Source organism: Pleurodeles waltl, chromosome 5 (assembly GCF_031143425.1).
Source record: "Pleurodeles waltl isolate 20211129_DDA chromosome 5, aPleWal1.hap1.20221129, whole genome shotgun sequence".
NCBI classification, from domain to species: Eukaryota; Metazoa; Chordata; class Amphibia; order Caudata; family Salamandridae; genus Pleurodeles; species Pleurodeles waltl.
The window spans coordinates 1,737,697,724-1,737,719,918 of NC_090444.1; the positions used below are offsets into that span (position 1 = coordinate 1,737,697,724).

At 40.2% G+C, this 22,195-nt stretch overlaps 1 protein-coding gene across 1 annotated transcript in view; it reads right to left on the reverse strand.

Moving 5' to 3' along the window:
- LOC138297427 (cysteine-rich secretory protein 2-like) overlaps positions 1-22,195 on the reverse strand; it is a 332,164-nt gene that overhangs the window by 120,504 nt on the left and 189,465 nt on the right. Inside the window, exons 2-3 of the mRNA XM_069236786.1 lie at positions 17,202-17,264; positions 11,719-11,832 (exon numbers count right to left, since the gene is read on the reverse strand). Coding sequence (XP_069092887.1) covers positions 11,719-11,832; positions 17,202-17,264 — 177 coding nt within the window. The remainder of the gene's footprint in view (positions 1-11,718; positions 11,833-17,201; positions 17,265-22,195) is intronic.

Here is a 22,195-nt window from a genome sequence, read left to right on the forward strand (position 1 = left end):
AACGGGTCATAGTTGGCTTCACCACCTATATGGAGTCCAGAGAGCACTTAATAATCTACCTAGAAGGTCCCTCGGGGGTCGTACTTCATATGAGTACCTTTTCAGAACTCAAATGTATGTTCCGGATCTTGATGGTCCTGGCGTGGAGGCAGTAGAAACACCTTTTGACATAAATGAACGTGTTACTGTCTTACAGGAATTACAACAGTTCTGTGATGACAATTCTTCCATCAGTGCTGCCTCCACAGGAATCAAGGATGTGCCTGTAACATCTACCGGCTGGATTTCCAAAGTTGGGGATCTTGGGCCATATGTACGAACACTTTTTCCCATAGACACAGAATGGGGAAAAACCTTTGCTATATCTGGCCCCTTGTACGTGAAAAAGACACTGTAAACAAGGAATTTGGCCATTCATATCGAGCACTAGTCCCAGTACTAGGGATACACGGTACCAGAACAGTTATTCTACCTCCGTTGGCAGGTGCCAAACAAAATCGTTTTGTCTCCATCGACAATGTCAAATTATGCCATGTGGCCGATCCTGCACAGCATACCAAGAGGAACATCCAGGAGCTCCCAAATCCCTCTCACTACTGGCGAAGAAGTTCCTCTACAAGTCGTTTATACCAACACCGACACCTCTCTGAGCTTTGGGACGGTGGAAGATCATCTAGTGTTGGTTCCAATAACATCCAACGATTTAGAAATGTTTGACCGAGTTGACTCAACTCCAACACAGCTGGATGGTGCAATTTACAGTGCGCCACCAAGGGAAACACCAACTCCACCACTGACCACGGCCCCACCATTTGCACAAACTGCTTCTTGATATTTTGCCGACTTCAATGGCGACTTCTCAGACTCATTCGCCTCTTCAACACCTGACTTGTCAAGAGCACGTAAGCTAAAAAACGGGTTTAAAGAAACATATTTTGTTTTTCCATGGAACTATCTATGGTTCTCCTTGACTGTCCTAGCTTTCCTACTATGGATTGGTTTTGTAATTACTTCTTTCTTATTAATACATGGTCATTTTCTTCCTGAAAAATCAACAGTTGAATTGGTGGAGGAGGTCTTAAAACCACATTTTTCATCACATAAGGTCCGAAGAGACTTTTAATTTGTGAACATTTCCATAGTACCAATTCCTGATGGGATTGCTTGGGACAAAGTAATATTTGATGTATATGGTCCCACAGAAGTAATTCAGATAACATATGTGTTCAAATTATCAATGAATGATATTGTACTACAAGGCATTGTTTCTGATGATTGGGATGTGGAAACAGTTGATTCTATGATGACTGAATTGCAGTATTATACTGTCTTTGAAAACGAAGATGATTATCAATCTAAAGGGAATTATGGTGATACGTTTTGCTATAATTATTATGGGCACCATTTCATACATAGAGCGAGCAGCCCCAAAACTGTTTTTAATTATACACAATGGGAACATTGTCTGACTCCACCACAGGGGAGTTCTAAAACATATTCTGAAAAGTTTACATATTTTTCTGGGCACAATGTAAAAAATGCTGAGTCATATTATTTTAAGGTACCTCCCACTAAGGATATACATATATTAATGACAAATACGAAATTTATATATTCAGAATCATTTGTTTCCCGATTGTCTATAGAAGGCTATGAATATTGGCTGAAGTTAATCAATTTGAAAAGTGTGTGGGGAACTAAAAATTGGCAAATTAGGGGAAGGGAAGCTTTGTTTAGAGCATGCCTTATTCCTGTACAAATGATCTTTTTAAATGAAACGGTACAACAAACAAGTTGTTTATCCTTAGCTAAAATTAAGGAATTAAACACACCCAGTATACCTGGCCCTGCAAAATTTTATAAATGGCAAAAATATACAAATGCAACTGAAGATCAGCTCGACGAATGGGTCCTGAATGGTACAGTAATGTTTCACTGACACGTCCTGGTGGGTGGTTATTGTGGCCAATAGATACCAATTGGGTGTCATCAACGTTTTATTAACTCCTCAGGAGGTTTTAGAACTAGTAGGCCAGACCCTCGCTATATATCATCCGAACATGCGGGTATAGTTACGACATATAGTGTGGGGAAATTGTGCCAGCAATGGTTAAAATCATCCTCACTAGACGCGGTTAGCAAACACCTCAGTCTCCTGTCTAATAACACTGACTTGCAGGACTTCCTGTTAGGCCCCAGAAAACACCATAGGAAGCGTTTCTTATATGAAGTGTTAGAAATGGGGTTTCTGGTTGGCTAGGGTATGCACTTCAGCCAGGCAGAACCTACCCACTCTAGTCAGGGCTTGGGAGTTACACGTCCAAGATAACCCCTGCTCACCCCCTTGGTAGCTTGGCACGAGCAGTCAGGCTTAACCTGGAGGCAATGTGTAAAGCATTTGCACAACACCCAACACACGTGACGCAAAATGTACACCACAAAGTAAACACAACACTGAGCTATGTAAAAATAATCTGTATTGCACAACACATAATTAGACCAACATTACACGTAAGTAATACCCTGCTACCTAAGCAGTTGTCAGAAGGTTACACAAGTTACTAATACTCTGCAAGAATATGCAGTTGTCACATTAGAACACGTAAGTACTCAGGATTCTGCCACATAAGCAGCAGTCAGGAATTATAGTAAAAAAATATATGCAGTTGTCATGAACAATTCCTAAATACCAATGAAAGGAACATTAGAGAATATATCACAAGTCATATACATACACATCAGCTAGACATGCCTAGAAAAGGAACATTAGCACATATGTGTATCACCAGTAAACAGGTAGAAAATAGGAAACATCTGTAAGTTTGTCTTCGGCTCCTAGAGCCTAGATTTTCTAAAGAGTACCTGGTTCCAGTTGTTTTGGGCACTTCCAGTGCCTATAGGTGAGTGTAGTGGGCCCCCGGGCTTCAGCGCGCAAAACGGAGGCCACACGATGTCTCTTCCTGAACGGGCCCCTCTGGGGGCCTCCGTTCTGGGTGGGGGCCTGCCTCGGCCTCCGCACACCCTGTCCGTGGGGTGGGGGGCTGGGCACGGCCCACTAACAATTCTGGGGGCCAAGGCGGGATGGGACCTCCGTCGAGGTCTCCCTTCCCGATTTAGATGAAAGAAAAATGCCCCCGAAAAAGGAAAGGAGCGTCCCGCTCCTGTCGCAGTGACCGGGGAAGGGGGCGCTCCTTGCGCCTCCCCGAGTCCTGCCTCGCTTGTAGATGGAAACTTGGACCCCTCCGGGGGCCCGAGGAAACACCCGCCTGCACCCGATGTAGTGCGCGAGTGAGGGAAGCCTCTCCCGAGCCGCGAGAGGCTTCCTGTAGGATTGCAGGTGGATGGTGCCCCGGGGGCGCTCCCGGAAGTGGGAGGTGCCTCGGGGGCGCTGAGAGGAGCAAGCTTGCTCCGAGTCCTTTGATGAGGTGCCCCGGGGGCACTAGAATCAGCGCAGACCCAGCACTGAAGAGAAATCAAAAGCCCGGGTTGCGGCAGTGATTTTTGGGAAGCAGAGCACAGTGCTTTTTACAGCGCGAAAGCCAAAAGTGCTGCCTGGGCTGTGGCGGTGATATTTTCCAGCAATTTCAAGAGAGCGCTCTAGTGAGAGCCTAGGGAGATCGGTGCAGGGGTCAGGGGCACAGCAGCCTGCCCCTGGGAACAACCAGGAGACCAAGGGGCACAGGGCTGGTGTGCCCAGCTACAGACCAGCACAAGGGTTGCAGGTGGTGGCAGTTTCCTCTAGTGACCAGAGGGGTCACAGATCAGCACAGCAGCAGCACTCCAAGGTGGTTTCCTGGTGAGTCCATTCATCAGCGTTCTGTGTCCAGTTTCAAGTTCCAAGAATGTTCAAATTGTGGGTAAAATTCCCCTGTACTTATAGTCAGCTTTTACAGTGTTTCACAATGGTAGGGAGAGGAGGTTCCAGCCAGTTACAACTGGTTCTGGTAGTGCCCCCTCTCTCCTTTCAGCACAGGCTCCAAACATCAGTGGGGGGTTAACGACCCTATTGTGTGAGGCCAGGGCACAGTCTTTACAAATGCAGGTGTGCCCCGCCTCTCCCTTCTCTCAGCCCAGGAAGGCTTTACAATATGTAGATGCACCTCTGTGTCACCTCCACCCTCCCTGTGTTCAGGCTGTCTGAGAAGTATGCACAAAGCCCCAACTGTCAGTCTGCCCAGACATTGATTGGAGACAAGCTGCAAAAACACCAAAGTTATAAGTACAGATAAATGCGCACTTTCTAGAAGTGGCATTTCTGTGATTGTAATAAAAAATACACCTCACCAGTAAGTAGCATTTCTTACCACTGTCACAACCATACCAAACATGCCTACGCTACCCCTCATAAATCAGACAATACCCCTTACACATAAGGCAGGGCATTTCCAATGCAATCCTATGAGAGGGCACCACTCACAGTAGTGAGACACCAAGTTAGGCTGTTTGTCACTACCAGGACAGGCCACGCAACATGGCACATGTCCTGCCTTCTACATACATGGCACCCTGCCCAGAGGGCTAGCTAGGGCTTACCGTAGGGGTGACTTACATGTAGTAAAAGGGGAGTTCTGGGCCTGGCAAGTAAATTTAGATGGCAGGTCCCTGCAGCAGGAAACTGCACACACAGGCTCTGCTCTAGCAGGCCTTAAATATGTTTGACAGGCTACTTCAGTGGGTGGCGCAAGCAGCGCTGCAGGCCCACTAGTAGCATTTAATTTACAGGCCCTTGGTATAGGGATACCACTTTACAAGGGACTTATAGGTAAATTAAATATGCCAATCAGGTATAATCCAATCATACCAAATTTGTAAGAGAGAGCACATGCACTTTAGCACTGGTTAGCAGTGAAAAAGTGCTCAGAGTCAAAACGTCAGCCAACAAAGGTCAGAAAAATAAGGAGGCAAAAGCAAAAAGTCTGGGGAATGACCCTGTAAAAGGGCCAGGTCCAACATGAAGTATATAATGAAATTTGGAAACTTTCCCAACAAGAAGCAGCTTCCCGGTTAAGGCAAATAGACCAGGAAAATCTAAAAAAGGCATTAGGTGTTGTGGATAATGGGATTAAAACCTTGTCCGACCGGATATATATTTTAAATAATATTGTCTCCCCTGCTATAGACATTATGCAAACAGATATGTCTTCTTTACAGCATGGACAAAATCAGCTAAGGTCCATTATGCAGTTGGGTTGGACACTTCAAACATTGAAGGCGGGTTGCGTTTTCTTGTAGCATGTCGGTGCAAGGGAGATATTTTCTTCCTTTAATTTGACGCGACAACAACAACTGATGGCTAAGGAGGAAGCGACTTATGTCATGCTTAACAGTGAGAAATTAGAAAAGTTGCCTTTTACTGTGGCTGAAATACCACCTGCTGAGTGGCTAATACACGGGGTCATTAGTCTGCCTATTTCTACACTTCAATTCATATCCTGTTTAAAACACATTCCGGTAGGCAGATATGAAAGGCTGGGAGATAGTTACATTCATGAGGTGTGGGAGCTTCCCTTCTCGTACAAATGTTTCAGTGGCATGAAAGAAGTCTTTCTTAGCTGTAGTGAATGCGAGACTTCAGTCAGCCACTCGATAGTTTGTAAACAGCTGTCCTTTCATGGGGCGTGTAATGCCTCTGCTGCGAACTTGGCTTGTTATCTGAAGGGAGTTCCAGTCCCCTTGATTAGACCTACGTTCCAGGTGCTTTCACACGGCAGCTACGTCCTCCTCAATGGTGAAGACTGTTGTGGCATGCGAGCCGGAATAGTTTACGTTGTTTCAGTCTCTAAGGTCGTTACATGCTTTCGGAACGTACTTTTTCCCCCAACTAAAATTAAAGAGGTAGCTGACATTTGGCCTCACATCGCTACTTCAAATGTGAATTTTGACAAGTTGAGCTTTACTTTGTCAAAGCATGTGGCCCTTACATCTTGCGCGCGAGACCTATGCACTTCAGGTGGCAAGGTCGTCAGCAGAGATACAGTCCCTATTAAATACAAACTTTCCGAGACACTTTGGTGAGCTTGTGGGACGAATATTTAATGCTTCTAGTAAAACTGGAATCTCACATTTTTTCAAAGCTGTTGGTTCTGGTTTCATTTACACCTTCCCCTCCGTATTCGGTTTGACCAGCAGTCCACTCAATTTTCTCTAGTATTTTCGGGGGATTACTGATAACTTTGGCTTTATTAGCTGGTATCTTGCTGTTGCTATTTTTTATGCGCAATGGCTGTCCTGCCGCAACGAGGAAGTATGACGGCGCTCCCATGAGCGCAGCTGTGTCATGAACGCATGATGCAGTATTTTGGAGCAACACTCCTGGAGCAATTGGAGTGTGGCTGGTCTTTGTCATTCAGACCAGTCTTACATTGTGTACAACCTGTGTTTCAGTGCCTCTGGTGCTCTTTTGAACATGCGCTGGAAGTTTGTCTTTCGACGCAGCACTTGCCTACATTGGACGCTGATCTGTTGATGTTCTTGATGAGGGTTCATTACCGGACATGCGCATTGAGGTTGCATTTGCTACGAGAAGCTACTTATGAGTGACCCTTCTTGGAGAATGTAGCTCACGACTCAACACTGGGCACACCACGGAATGCCGCCTTGACTAAGGCTGAGGCTATGGAACACATCTGCTCCTTGACCCTTCTTTGCGATGACTTTGCAACCTTAACATCGGCTGAAGTGGAAGATCTCCTATTATCCCTGACTCAGGAATCAACTGGAACTTTTCAAAATGTACTTGCCCTTTTGAATTAGGTCTTATGCCACATGCTCAGGTTTTAAATTGTCACGTTGGATGCTCATGTGTCCCTTCGACTTGTCATCTTTGACATTGCTTTTATATATATCTTAGGTTGAGCTTTTTAGCAATAATTTTATATATCTTTAGCTTTGAACCACTTTCAATCGACAAAGGGAAGGTGTTGTGTAGCCATTTTAGTTATAGCTCCATATACGTTATTTTAACACACTAGGCCGCTGTGCACTTTAACCTAGATATATTTTATTCAGCTTTGCCTTAATATTGTTACCATAACCATGTTTACAGTCTCGTTTTATTTCTGTCTATCTAACTGTTTTTGCCTAGGCCAGCACTCTGTACTCAAACAAGACATTCTTGATCACTCTGTGCTTTTTTCAAGGCTACAGCACGGTACATTGCTGGTGAACGTGGTAGAATTTTAGTCTCCAACATTCGTAGAAAATACACATCTTTACGTAGGGACACTTTCTCAGAATATCAGCTGTGTTATTATAAAAACACTTCCTTGTCCCTTACACGTGAGAGGGAGATTACAGCCAGGAAACCACGACTGTATGCTGACTGCTAAATGCTTCACTACAGATGCTAACGCAGATCGCAGGCCTTTGCTCCAGTATGGGGGTTGATGTCTTCCCAGGGGAACCTGAAGGGCAGACTTAGAGCTTAACATGTTGTGCTCTATCCTAGCCTAGGTATGGACTAGTCCATTGACAATAGTGACAATATGATAGCATTGTTTTTATGCTTCACTTTTCTCGTCACAATTTTAATACTGTCATGTTGTGTCATCCTGGTTATTGCAGCTCACGCCTTGCTATCTAAGACTTTATTAAACTCATTATTGAAACATATACTGCTTCTGTTGTCATTTATATATGAGACTGAATTGTAAATGAGGGAACTGAATGAGACCTGAGTGACCACGACTTCCCTGAGAAGGCTGCCCAGTCATCCCTGTCCTTGGGTAGAGATGAGGCACTGCTAGTTAGCCGGAGCAAAACCCAGATTGGAGCGACAGATGTCACCAGCAGTGGGTTAGACTAAATCTCCCAAATCGCGTGTGATTCTGCTGCTCAAAATCCAGTAGTCTCATTAGAATAATGAGAGTCTACGCGACAATATAAAGTGAACGTTTTCTGCAAGTACCATCAAACTGATTATCTGCAGGCCATCCTTCATAAACTGGATGACTCTGACCCACTTAATGACTGCATCCAATTTCAGTAATGGTCTGAAACCTTCCTTCCTATGGAGAGTCTGCTATGGACTTGTTCTTGGGTGAAGAAGTACAGATCAGCACTGATTTAGAAGGCGTAGCATAGAATTTGATCACATTGGTCTGTAACATCTTTTTCCAAAACCAACTGAAATGCCTGCATATGGCGTCCTGCTGTTTCAAATCCTCTCCAGCTGTTAATTTGTCTGTTCCTTCTGACCTGATGACTTTTTTTCCCACCCTACTAGGCTGAAAATACTTCTTATAGGAAGATCTTGAAGAATAAAAACACTCCTTGGAGTCACAGTGAGAATAGCTGGCAGATGAGGATTTACCTTTGTGTGATAAAGCAGGCTCCATCTCTTTACGTGCATTTGAGACCATTTGATCAAGTTGTTTGCCAAATACCCTCTTGCCAACAAAAGAGATTTTTTACAATACAAATATTTTGGAAGTATCAGCCAACCAATCCACATGTGGCGTTTAGCTCAAATTAAAACCTCAGGAGTGAATGCTTACGCTCTGATGGTGTCACATGACATATCCGAAAGGAATATGGCATGTTGCCCCATTTAAGATAGAATACATTACAGTTTCATAGGTACCTGTGCTTGGAGTAAAAATATTGCCAGCAAAGAAATCCTTCATAACACTCAATCTGTCAGAATACTGCATGTGATGTACTTACTCAAAAACACTGTTCGCACGTGATGTGCTCCTTAGAGGTCTTGAACATGCATGTCTTGAGGAAAGAAATGGACGGAAAGGTGCAGTGTTTGGGGTGATTCTCACATGGAATACTCATGTATCTGAAGGACTCTTTTATAAAACACCAGAATAAAGACAAGACTGCATGTCCATTGAGCCCCCAGGGCTCTTAAAAGACTTGCTAATGATTACCCCCATAGGGAAAATACAGTGTAGACATTTCTTATAGTTCACAGCATCCTTGCTAGACAATTGTAATACATAGATGCTGTAGCTGGAAATGATTATTGGAATCTTTTCTTTTTTATGACATTAATGATAGACATCTTGGAACCAGAGGAGTTTCTCCAAAGGATATAAATGTGCACTTGGTTTTTCCACAAGGATTTACACGTTATGGAATATGAACTCCATTGCACTTATTTGTTTTCTCCAGGAGTCGTCATCAATTAGGATTTGAACTGTATTTCACTTTTATTATACAAGGGGTTAACTGTGAAATAATTCATTTTTTCAACTATAGTGGAAGTGTATTAGCATATATTTGTTGCCATATTGAATGTTGATATAAATGTTAGTAAACATATGAAGACCAGGGGTAGAAAGTTAAACATATCCATGTTTTTCCAGGTATAGTTATCCAATTATCACTTTGACTAAGAATTGTTTTAGATATCAACACTCCGTTCGTGAAGTCTAATTCCAGCTATGCAATCAGGTGTATGACAATATTTACTGTCTCTTTTTCTCTCACTTATTCCATACTGTGAATCTTCAGACTATTTATATGCCATTGGAAACTACTATCACTTCTGCTCCATCCAAATTTCCAGGTTAGTGCATCTTGACACCTATTGCCTGCTAAATGTAAAGCAGTACAGTCCTCCAGATTTACTAATGCACTACTAATGAGATTTGTTAGGACAGTAGCAATTCCATTTGTATGGGGAGGACCTCCACTGTATTTTCCAGAACATAATTTCAGTGCACAAACAAGTGATATTAATGTTTTCAAAATCACTCCATTCCCTCAAGATTAGTCTTAGTTTTAACATTTAATGGACGGGCCCAATTTGAATGCTTGTCACAAAGAGGAATAATTAATTGAACATCCCTCCAAGCTGGAACTTCAGGAAAGCACAGGATTTCTCTGACATGTTCCATAACCTGCTGACCTCATCTCTTCTGGAATACTCACCGGAATTTGTGCTAATCTAAGCACCAGAATAACTGCAAGAAGAACCATCAATAATATGACTCCCACGGGGACCTGGATGTGTTTTTTTCTTTTTCAATCTCTCAGAGGCTAAAGCGTTAGAAACAGCATCTTCTGTCTGCTTCTACATTTCTTTCACTGACATGATGCTAGCATTACAGGAAAAGATGAGCACCTAGAACTACCTCTACTGCCCCCTTCCTCTTCATCAGAAACTAATGATTAAGGGCTGATATTGAAAATAAATGCTTGAAACCGAATCAATGCTATATTACACGCATTTGTTTAAAACTCATAACCAATGACTGCACTTTTATTCAGTGGTAAGGCCTGGAATAACAAGGGGAGATTCACAAACCTTGCTTATTGTGCACCACCGATAGTACAGCACATCATCATCAGCACAACCCTGGGAGACCATTGTGCATGTTGCTCTATGGGGCATGTTCAAAGTATCCAACATCGTGCCCCAGCATACACCACTAAGAAGATCCAGAACCTGGTTCCCTGTTAACCCAATAGATGAAGGAAAGGACAGGGGGCTAGTAATTCAAGATTCCTATCAAGACATCATCAAATTAACGTTTGCATTGTGTGATTTCTGAATAGGAATTGCTAAAACGCATTCTGTAGAAGTGGATGCAAGGTGCACACTGACTTCTACAGAAGGCACTGGTATTTTGTGAACTAACCTATGTATTAACAGGTTGGCTCACAAAACATACGGATTCACAGTGATTTGCAATTTGACCTACCTCATTAATATGCATGAGGTAGGTCACAAATTGAGACTCTCTACGATTGGTTAAAGCCATAGACATTGCGACCTGTTGGGTCCTGTGACAGCTTTTAAACAAATAAATTGTTTTTCTTTTTAAATACAGCCAATTTTCCTAAGAGAAAAACGGATTCATTTAAAAAAGATAATGAATACGTTTCAAAACATTTTTTAGGAGCAGATAGTGCTCCTAAACACCACTGCCTGCTCGTGATTTTTTTTGCACATTCACAAAGGGAAAGGTACCTCTTGGGGGCCTCTTCCTGTTTGTAAATGCTTACCAGCACTTATGATTTGGTGGTAAAAAATGAATGTTTTGCAACCAGATTTTGGTTGTATAAAATGAATACATGAGCTTAAGAATCTGTATTTGGAAGGGACACCCTTTACACGCCCCTTTCAAATATCGATTCTGTACTTATTCTAAAACCCAAATTGTGATTCTGTAAGACGTTACCAAATTACAAATTTGTCGGGCGTACCGTTATATTGGTGATAAAAATAATTTGTGAATGTTGCGACTGATTATGGTTACCGTCAAAACATCAACTGTGATGTTTATCTTACCTTCCATGAAATGAGATCACTTTACACCATTTCTAAAGCGCTCTGCTGTCTTGACAGTAGATTCAAGTATTAAATTCAAGGTGTTGGTGGTTGAGGGGGAACAGGCACAGTGAAGGATTGTGGCACAACAGTGATGGGGTAATGGAGAGAATTACTTAAAGACCAATATAGCATTTCACCAAATCCCATTGCTGTAGGGACAGCCCAACCCAGCCAATAACAAAATATAGAAATACTGTCAACAGCCAATGTCTGAAAAGGGCTGTACAAAATCTCTCTTTTCTGCATTCAATGTATGTATATATGTATGGATGTATCTGTATTGCTGATATGGGCATTTCAACAAACAGCTACAGCTGCTTGTGGGCGAGATCTGAAAACTATCTGTTCAGTTTGATATAATTTAAGGTACTTAGCATGCCTTCATTGTCTCACAATTAAAGAGTGGTTACAAATAAAAAATAAAGTCTTACCATTTGTAACATATTTCGCGATGGTGGTTTCACGTTTCTTCTCAAGGTATTTATCGTGTCAACGATCTCTTTTTGAACATTTTCATTGCTCGTGTCCAGTGCTCCTAAAAAGTGCTGCAAGAAATACATTTTTTATGAAAATAAATCACAATGAAAGATAGTTACACAAGAGTATACTATATAATGGCAGTGGTTGTATTTTAGGATTCTCGATTTCAAGCTATATATTACTATCAGTCTGACTGACTTCGTGTCGGTGCTCAGACCTCTTAATCATACTTAATGGGATGTAGACAAGGTCTGCAATAATTACAAGAACCAGGCCACGGAGTTTGCTTTTTCACATGCCACTAAATCTTGTAGGTCTGTGCTATTTTCATATTATTATACAAATATTCACCCGAGTCAGATAATATGCAAAATAAAATATGTTTACATATGGAAGTACATATGGAAGTTTTTAAGTTGGATGACTGGTGCAAAAAACATTTAAAGATTATTTTGTTTTGAAAATAAAATGTCCTATTTTCATAAGAGATTTTTTGCTTCTTTATGTTTAGTATGTAAAAATGTAAAAATTGTTCTCATAATAACAATATTTGCACAGTCATTTTTGGTTAATAACACAACGCTCCTTGGTATACACCGTAAATATTTCTTTTTTTTCTTCTGGTTGACCCTGATTGTTCTTATGTAAGTTCTTCTCTATAAAGCCCTATTTCTTTGATATATGTTTGGAAGGTAGAAGTATAGCCTTTAATTATGTTTTATTCAATTAAAATTTTGCTTGAGGTAGGTAGGTAAGGAGGATTAGAGCAAGTCCTGTCAATGTTAGCATTGGATACTCTACGGCCTACGCTAAGTATGGCCAATATTGGTTACCAGGCTCATATGCTTGCCAGATTTTAATAATATCCGCATGGGGTATATTTACTCATAAGTAATGTAAGATCTTGAGTAGGAGTGCCACAGTAATTAGCAACCCCTGTGAAACATCTATTTTTGCATGGGTGCAATCACAAGTATGTTGGAATCTCACTGCGCCTGAAATTACTGTGCCAAAAAAAGTCTGCATCAACCGCGTAGGGGCAGAGGAGTCAATGACATTCAGTAAGCATTAGAGAGATCTGGACTATGTCCTAAGTCCTGAAATGATTTGTGCCACCGAAGTGAGGATGTTCTTTGGAGAATTAGTCTGGGAGTCTGCAACCCAGTAGGAGGGTGTTGCCATCATCTAGCTGCAACATAGTGTTTGAACAGCTCTTTATTTGTCTTCTTTCTAATTTGAACTTATATCTGGTATTTGCCTTTGTCAGTGATGTTGAACTGTATTGCACTCTGGGTAGAGCTGAAGGTCATCTGTGCACAGAAGTATTTGTTGTTCTTGTTTGCCAGGACTAGATCTTTGGGGTACATCACAGTGATAGTCTCAGATATGGGACTTTCTTGGAGTAGTGGGCACACTATTTCTGGATGATGCCACTGAAGTTCATCATTGTGGAGTTGGCATCAGGCAGGGCCTTATTATCAATGGTGCCAGATGCTACTGATATGAAAAAATACATGGGGAGATGGAGTCACAGTTATCAGTGGTCTTGAGGGTAACATCTTCCTAGATGTTTCCTGTTTCACTGTTCCACTGTTTTCTGAAGATTGATGCATACAACTGAAAATGGGTGTCATTCTTGTCTTTCTCATACAGCCAAATGCAAAATAGTTTTCAATAGTTTACCCAGGAATACAGTAATTGAATTGTAAGTGTCATATTGCCAAGGTTCAAATTCACCTTATTCAGTTTTGGGGGGATCTGTTCAGGTTTGTTTATTCACAAAATTCATAGTTTTTTCCATATCATTTTGCGAGGATGAAAAAGAATCAGGGGCAGTAGAACAAAGAACCTACACTAGGGATTGTTTGATATATATCAAAGAAGGCAAGGGGACTCATGCAGACGTTGATGTTAAGGGTGGTTGATTACTGGCTCTATACCTGAGCACCATAATGCATTTCAGTGCTTTTGTGACATAACACTCCGGTTCTTGCTTTATCCATTCATTAGTAATATTGTCTTTTTGCTTTCAGTTTTGCAAGGATAAAGAAAGGAATCAATGGATGCAGCAGGTGAGGACGTGAGTGACTCATTTTGAGAGCCTTTACTTGTTTCTGCAAAAGGTTAGTAGTACCTGATCAAATAACTCTTTTGTTGGGCCATATTCAAATACAAAAGTTACATCTTTTAGACCAACAACAATAACAGCCCTTTTGGTAATGGAAATATATTTGAATAGCTTTATGCGAATGGTCAGTACAAGCCAGGCTTCTCTAACGAGTAGCTCATGAGCTACTGGTACCAATCTAGCTATTTGTTAGTAGCTCTCCTGTATGGACACCAACTTACTAAATGAGAAGCTTATGCTTGGTTGAATTAATATATTTGAACCTCAATTAAAAAATGTGTATTCAACATGAAAATGTATGTGCTTTTAGATTTCAAAAGCTGATGTTTGGAGAATTTTAAAATATATTTAAAGCTGATATTTGAGTGATAAATCAGGGCGCATTCAGGAGATGTATTACTAATATTAATAACTTGGTGCCAATTTCCAAACATTCCACATTTGGAAACACATTTTTTACATTACTGCTGTCAATTGTACCTACTGCACTGAGGTGATCGCTGCTGGTAATCTTGCATATGGTGCCCACTAATAGAATCTTGTCTGATGTGGTCACTATTTAAGTCACTACTGAAAAGGCTGGAGACCCCAGAACTAAGCAATACATTTTGCACAAATGAAAGTTGATAAAGAGAAAGTAGATATAATCCTGGATTTCCTAACATTTAGAACAAAAAGACTATACAGATTAAAATACTTATAATTTATTTTTGTAACAACGCAGGCTTCTCCTGAAAGAGTAAAAGGCATAGTAACTAACAAATAAATAAAACGGAGGCATCACTATAAAAGCCGTGGGTAAAAGAGGAGCAGTATTACTAATGGATACTGATGTCTATGGATTTGTATAAACAATATTTAGGTGAATACGTGGGACATATAATTAAATGTTCATCTTTTAACCACAACTCTAGGAATGACTGTGAGATTATGAAGGCTACTCTAAAAGCTGGGGGGGGGATGGTTTGATTTTTAAGAAAAATCTAAAAGTTTCAATGACAGAAAAGCAATGAATTCCCATTTTATAATTACTTTCCATTTATCCCACTGAGAAGGAACTTCCGTTCCTTTGCTCTCTTTCGGATCTTCACAATTTAAACCCATTAGTCTCCTTAATGCCATTGTTGTTACTTCTAATATTAGGTTAGGACGTTTTGGTAATTCCTTGATGGTGGCTGTTACTTGCTTGCCCAGAACAGCAAGTTAAAAAATAGTACAACCCTGGCTCAATGGCATGAACCTTGACAGCTTTGAACCCCAGCTTTCACTGAATGGCTACATGGATTTATCCTTGGCACCAACTTTACCTTAAAGGAACACAATGGCTTAAAATATGGTTTGGTACCAAGTCTTTGTTTTAAAGAAGGGGAAAACCATTTATTTCAGAAAGTGACTGCAGAACTGCTCTTCAAGCCCTCATACTCTTGCATCTGGATCGTGGTAAGGCCTTGCTTCACTGTGTCCCACAATGTACACTGACCCTTCCTTAAGAACATCTTACATTCCTTAGCACAGCTCATTCAGGGATTGAAGAAATATGATCACATTACCATCATCGTACTGGAACTCTATTGTTTCCCCTGGCAAAACAAACTGCATCATTTACAAAGTCAACATGACCAGTACCCCCTGGTTTTCATGCAGACAAGCTCACCATCTCTGGGCACACTCATAGAAAAGATAGCATCAGACTACAGGATAGTCTATGCATAAGGTATCTCCAATCCATCAGGACCACCCACCACTACATTTCTTAAAAGAACCTTATATCATAATGAAATACTTGTACGCATCTGTTCCTCTGCAACCAAACTACCTCTCCAATCTCTTGATGAGCGTATGCTTGACTTCAACACTCTTCAGCCCTCTGCTATGTTCTGGCTAGGTGTGTGATGAAAATACCACATTATAATACAACTGCAAATTGTGGCTGGGAATCCTATCATTCTTTTGTTTTAGGCTGGGCTTAGATGATTTGGGGTGCCCACCATAAAATGCATGGGTTCCCGGTCTTGGTCCAACTACCTCTTTAAAACATATGCCCACTTACTATCATATAAGTTGAAGGTGTCTATTCCATGATGCATGCAAGAGCCTTCCAACTTCAAATCATACACGATAATATAGTTTGAACACTTTAGACAGAATAAATAATATTGAACTTGGACCTATTAATGAGGTATTATACTGAGCACATGCTTAGGAATCCCTCTTTCTATAGTGTAAGCAAACAGTAGCAGCACTGTTAACAGAATGGCTATTCTGATTTGTCTCAAGCAATTGTGCATATTATTTATGAAACTTCAACTGACATTCCATGGAGTGGCTGGTATATAACAGAGATAAGGCATGATTACAGACCATGACATCACACCATGTGCACATTGACTTAGACAACACCAACTTTATCACTACTTACTCATAGTGCTGTTGTGAAAGCTATAAGGACATACCTTCTCTAGCTCTGGTTTTGTGTGACAAAAGAGCATTGACTTTTGAATTATTGCAGTATTCCCTTACCTCTGTTTAGTTTCCAACCCCCCCACTTATGTTGATGTGTGATAATGGCTTCATATTCTCAAATTTGTGGTTTTTCTCTTACAAACTTTCAAGTTTCTTTCAGACAGCCATAAAAAGTCATTCTGAGTATAAATAGTACTGTGGACATCTTGCAGCTTTACTATGACAATTCATTTTATACTGCAGAATATTTAGCTGTGATTTCAGCAGTGAAGGTTTAATTATGAAAAGCATGACTTTATGCATGAAGTAGAAAATCATGTACAAGTCAATCTGCCAGGATGGGTAATGGGGACTCAATTAGAGTGCCTGAGAAAAGCTTGGTGAATCTTGAAATATATATTTAAATGCATAGACATGACTTACGTTTCGAAATACCTGAGAACATTTCACATTTGCTAATAGCAGAGAATGGATTTCGACATAGCTTCTCACAGAAAAGTATGTATTAGTCAGGCCTGAAACTTCAGGAGCAATTGACATTAAACAGGAGTAAGAAAGTTGTATTTAAAGGACACAAATTCTGAATTCAGTCCAAAGTATGCATTCATTATATATACATACTTCATATAAAAGTCAAAAAATCAATACAACTGATGTTCTGATAAATACATGAATATAAGACATGAAAATCATAATCAAGCTGATGTTCATCCATAATTTAGGCATTTATAGTAAAGGTTTTCCTTATTGATAGCAAATATATTTTTATCTTCTGTTGGTGCCGCAATATGTTTTAAATGTGCAAACTTGGGCATTCTTAATTGTGAAAACTGATATACATACCTGTTCGGTAGATTGTTGCAAAACAACAGCCAATAGCACAGTGACCACAGCCAGCATGCTCATCTTCAAAAGAAAAAATACTATTCAAAATCTATAATTATAATAAAAAATGATGCACTTTTAAATGATGAAATGTTGTAAAATACTTACTAAAGAAAACTATTGTTAATATGATAAAAAATAAATATACAGAATAAATACTGCTTTAGCTGCAAAGTTTAAAATCAATCCATGTATGAGTGAAAATGAATAAGGTAATTGTTGCAATTAAGAAAATATATATAAATCAAATCCTGTGACTGAAATTCAAAAGAGGAAGTATAATTAGAAGCACATTTCCAAGTGCACTTATACCTGCATATATAAGATAAACATAACAAACAGCAAAAGTTATGTACCATAAAACAGCAGAGACAATCAACTCATGAATTAAATTATTTCGATGTATGTGCATATAATGGCAATGTGTATTTTTGTGATGTGCTAAGCACTAACCCACCCGATGACTCATTGGTATTGTGAAATCTTTAATGAACTGATGAACAAATCCAAAATCTGTAACATTGCAAAAGTGAAATTAAGCAATTTTAAGGTCCTAATGGATCCCTACCCTCTCAGAAAATTCTCCCCGCCCCAGCTATCATGTACATCACTGTTACACAACTGGCATCTCCTCCCATTTATTCAAATTATTTGAAATTGAGTTGAAAGAAGTGAAGCGCTACATGAAATCAAAAGTGTTAGAATTCATGGAGGAAGAAAGGTTGTAAATTATATCAGGCTGTTAAGTTGGTTGGGGACATATGGAGTGTAGACCAAACATTGCTTTAGGTAAATGCGTAATGAGAGCGGTTCTTAAAGTTTTGACACCTGTGGACCCGCACCTAATGGTTACAGGGACCTGGGCACACCAACCTAATCATTAGTGGAATCCTGGAACGATCCTCAATAAGTAATTACTGGAAGCCAGTGACCTGGGCCTAAGCATTTTCAATAGCTTGAACTGCTAAACAATACACAAAAACCCAGATACAAGCAGTCAAAAAACAAATATACACATGATGAAATATTGTATTTCATTCAGAAACAAAGATAAAGAAATCAAGTTTAAATGGAAGGTTGGGCCTTTTTTAAATTCAATTGAGGCTACTCCTCATCCATACTATATTCTCTTTGATGCACTTACACTGCTCCCATGAATCAGTCTGAGGATACTACATTCAGTTTTAAATTCCCTCACACTTGTAGAATGTTTTAATATTGTCAATTGTACATTTTGCTTCTTTATTTATATACACTTTATTATACTGTTAAAATTATTTAATTTCCTAAGCAGTCACAGGTCCTCTGAGTGGGCTCTCCGGACCCCACAGAGGTCTCTGGACCACAGGTTAAGAACAACAGATGTATGCTATACATCATTTGCACCTGTAATTGAAAAATAACTAGTTTACACTGCAAAACAAAACTAGTTTGCATATTTTGTTTCTATTTTGGCAGTTATATGACAGGAACTATTGAAATAATCTTAGGAAGTGAGTGATATTTCTCCTGAGGATGAGGCCAGTGGGGTTTGAAATGCATTGAGGATGTTGTTACGCATGCATTCATTAAAAGACGTGAAGTTTGAAAAAAGCAAAACAATAATAAAGATTTTTTTTAACACAACATGGGACCAGATGAGGAAGACAAATAAAAAGTTATGTTATTGCTCTAATAGCAATAACTTGGATCCATATGGAGAATGTTATACAAAAAGCAGGGTTTGGATGTGATTACTTAAATTCTGTAATTCCCAGGTCTCATGTCTCTCCCTGTTGGCTATGCTTACAAATCACAGTCAACGGATAAAAGGTGCAATAGAGAGGGCTGCAGATAGTGTAATATGCCATTTGTGTAAGCAGTCATTGATACAAAGAGGGACAATTCAGTGGATTGGAGCCCGGGTTCACGAGAGTGCACAAAAATGAGAACACAAAAACAGACCTATCAAAATGATTAGCAAACCCACATGTATCTAAAAGAGTTACTTCTGAATGCCAAAATATTCTCATTAACCATTTATTATGACTACTGATGATTCATAAGTAGGTGTCTGGGGCACTGGTCACAGTTCAAGGTAGGCAGTGTAATGCCCCAACTGGTTTCAAGGTAATTTTTCAAAGTGGGAGATTCCTTGTCCTCTACTTAGGCTAGCACCTAAAGTGTGCTACCCAATGGTACTAGGCTTTAAATGAACATCTGATCTAACTGGCTGGCTACAGTGTGCACTAAGTGGGATAATGTTTCCGAATGGCAAAATACTTTAGTGTTAGGATCCATCTATTACTAAAACTGCAACATCTTGCCTAACAGTAACAATTAGAGAGATTGGTGAATCCACATAACTGCATACAACCATAACACTCAAGATGTGCATTAGACACACAAATGATTCCACTAAGTCAAGAATGGCCCGAGGTGGTCGTAAACTGTTTTGGCAGACCACATTTGCAAATTTGGCATGATCTCTACCACATGATTACAAACATATACTGCAGCCCAGTTGGGAGACTTTGGCAGCAAGGTCCTCATTTCCGAGGGGCATATTAACTTAATATATCCTCCATAAGGTTTCACTCAGCTGCACCTTTCCCATTGTCCTAAGAGTTTAGATGTTTGCTGCACTCCACACTGAGCAGAAAAGCTCCCACTGCTTCAAAACAGATCTATACAGCAACACTTCTTCTAAAGTCTGTGGTAAATAATGACCTTGAGCAGAGGAGCAGTGTTGTGCTCCTGACAAATATGTCTCTGAGCTAATGCACAGAGATACTTCATATTCATATGAGCTTAGTGGTCCTCGCTTTTAGAATACAATTTTATCCCACTCTGGAGCCATCACTGGTTACAGTGTAATCCAAAGATTGTACTTTTAGTCACTAACGTAGATTGTCAGTTGAGGTTTTATTCCTGGAATTGTGCAGTACTTGGTTGAGGCAAGCATCAAATGGTCCGTTTGAGGATTCCAGCGAAGGAAAGCAAGACACATCAGACCATTTCTCTCAATTGCTTGCCCAGACAATTGGAACTGGGGTACTCTTGTGGGCAGTGAAGAACATCAAAGCTTAATGACAATCTTCTTTGGCAATTATATGTAGGAAGGGAAAGGGAAAAGAAGAGCAGAGAGGAAACAGAGATCGGAGCATATGCAGTGGTGTAGGTGATGGCATAATATAACATTACATCTATTATTAAAAAATATAATAAAATCCAATTACAGCCTGTGCAGCAGTGTAATAGCTGACATTCATTTTATAGAAAAATAGAAGACTGTATTAAGTATATTGTACAGAGAAAACAAGGATAATTCTGAGTTATGTTGCTGCCAAGGAACTATGGAAAGGGTAGTATGCTAGTATAGATTAGTACTTGAGTAAGGGTCATAGATAAGAACATTGAACCTCGCCATAAAAGCTGGGTCGTCACATGAGTCCATAAGGCAGTATCATATACTTACCTTGTGTTATGGTGACAGAGGCAAACAACATAGGTACTGCTTGCCCCTGTAGGGAATCGGAGTACAAGATCAATTCTTTAACCCCTTCGCTGCCAGGCCTTTTCCCCCTCCTGTGCCAGGCCTTTTTTTGGCTATTTGGGGCAGTTTGCGCTTAGGCCCTCATAACTTTTTATCCACATAAGTTAGCCAAGCCAAATTTGCGTCCTTTTTTTCCGACATCCTAGGGATTCTAGAGGTACCCAGACTTTGTGGGTTCCCCTGAAGGAGGCCAAGAAATTAGCCAAAATACAGTGAAAATTTTGTTTTTTTCAAAAAAATGGGAAAAAGTGGCTGCAGAAGAAGGCTTGTGGTTTTTTCCCTGAAAATGGCATCAACAAAGGGTTTGCAGTGCTAAAATCACCAGCTTCCCAGCGTTCAGGAACAGGCAGACTTGAATAAAAAAACCCAATTTTTCAACACAAATTTGGCATTTTACTGGGACATACTCCATTTTTTAAAACATTTGTGCTTTTAGCCTCCTTCCAGTCAGTGACAAAACTGGGCATGAAATCAATGCTGGATCCCAGAAACCTAAACATTTTTGAAAAGTAGACACAATTCTGAATTCAGCAAGGGGTCATTTGTGTAGATCCTACAAGCGTTTCCTACAGAAGATAACAACTGAAAAAGAAAAATATTGAAATCGAGGTGAAAAAAACAGCAATTTTTCTCTACGTTTTACTCTGTTACTTTTTCCTGCAATGTCAGATTTTCGAAAGCAATATACCGTTACGTCTGCTGGACTCCTCTGGTTGCGGAGATATATAGGGCTTGTAGGTTCATCAAGAACCCAAGGTACCCAGACCCAATAAATGAGCTGCACCCTGCAGTGCGTTTTCATTCTATACCGGGTATACAGCAATTCATTTGCTGAAATATAAAGAGTCAAAAATAGCTATCAAGAAAACCTTTGTATTTCCAAAATGGGCACAAGATAAGGTGTTGAGGAGCAGTGGTTATTTGCACATCTCTGAATTCCGGGGTGACCATACTAGCATGTGAAATACAGGGCATTTCTCAAATAGATGTCTTTTTTACACACTCTCTTATATTTGGAAGGAAAAAATGTAGAGAAAGACAAGAGGCAATAACACTTGTTTTGCTAATCTATGTTCCCCCAGGTCTTCCGATAAAAATGATACCTCACTTGTGTGGGTAGGCCTAGCGCCCCCGACAGGAAATGCCCCAAAACACAACGTGGACACATCACATTTTTTCATAGAAAACAGTGCCTACCTGTGGATTTTGGCCTGTAGCTCAGCCGGCGCCTGGGGAAACCTAGCAAACCAGCGCATTTTTGAAAACCAGAAACCCAGGGGAATTTAAGATGGGATGACCAGGTTCTGTTACCCAGAATCCTTTGCAAACATCAAAATTTGGCCAAAAAACACTTTTTCCTCTCATTTCGGTGACAGAAAGCTCTGGAATCTGAGAGGAGCCACAAATATCCTTCCAC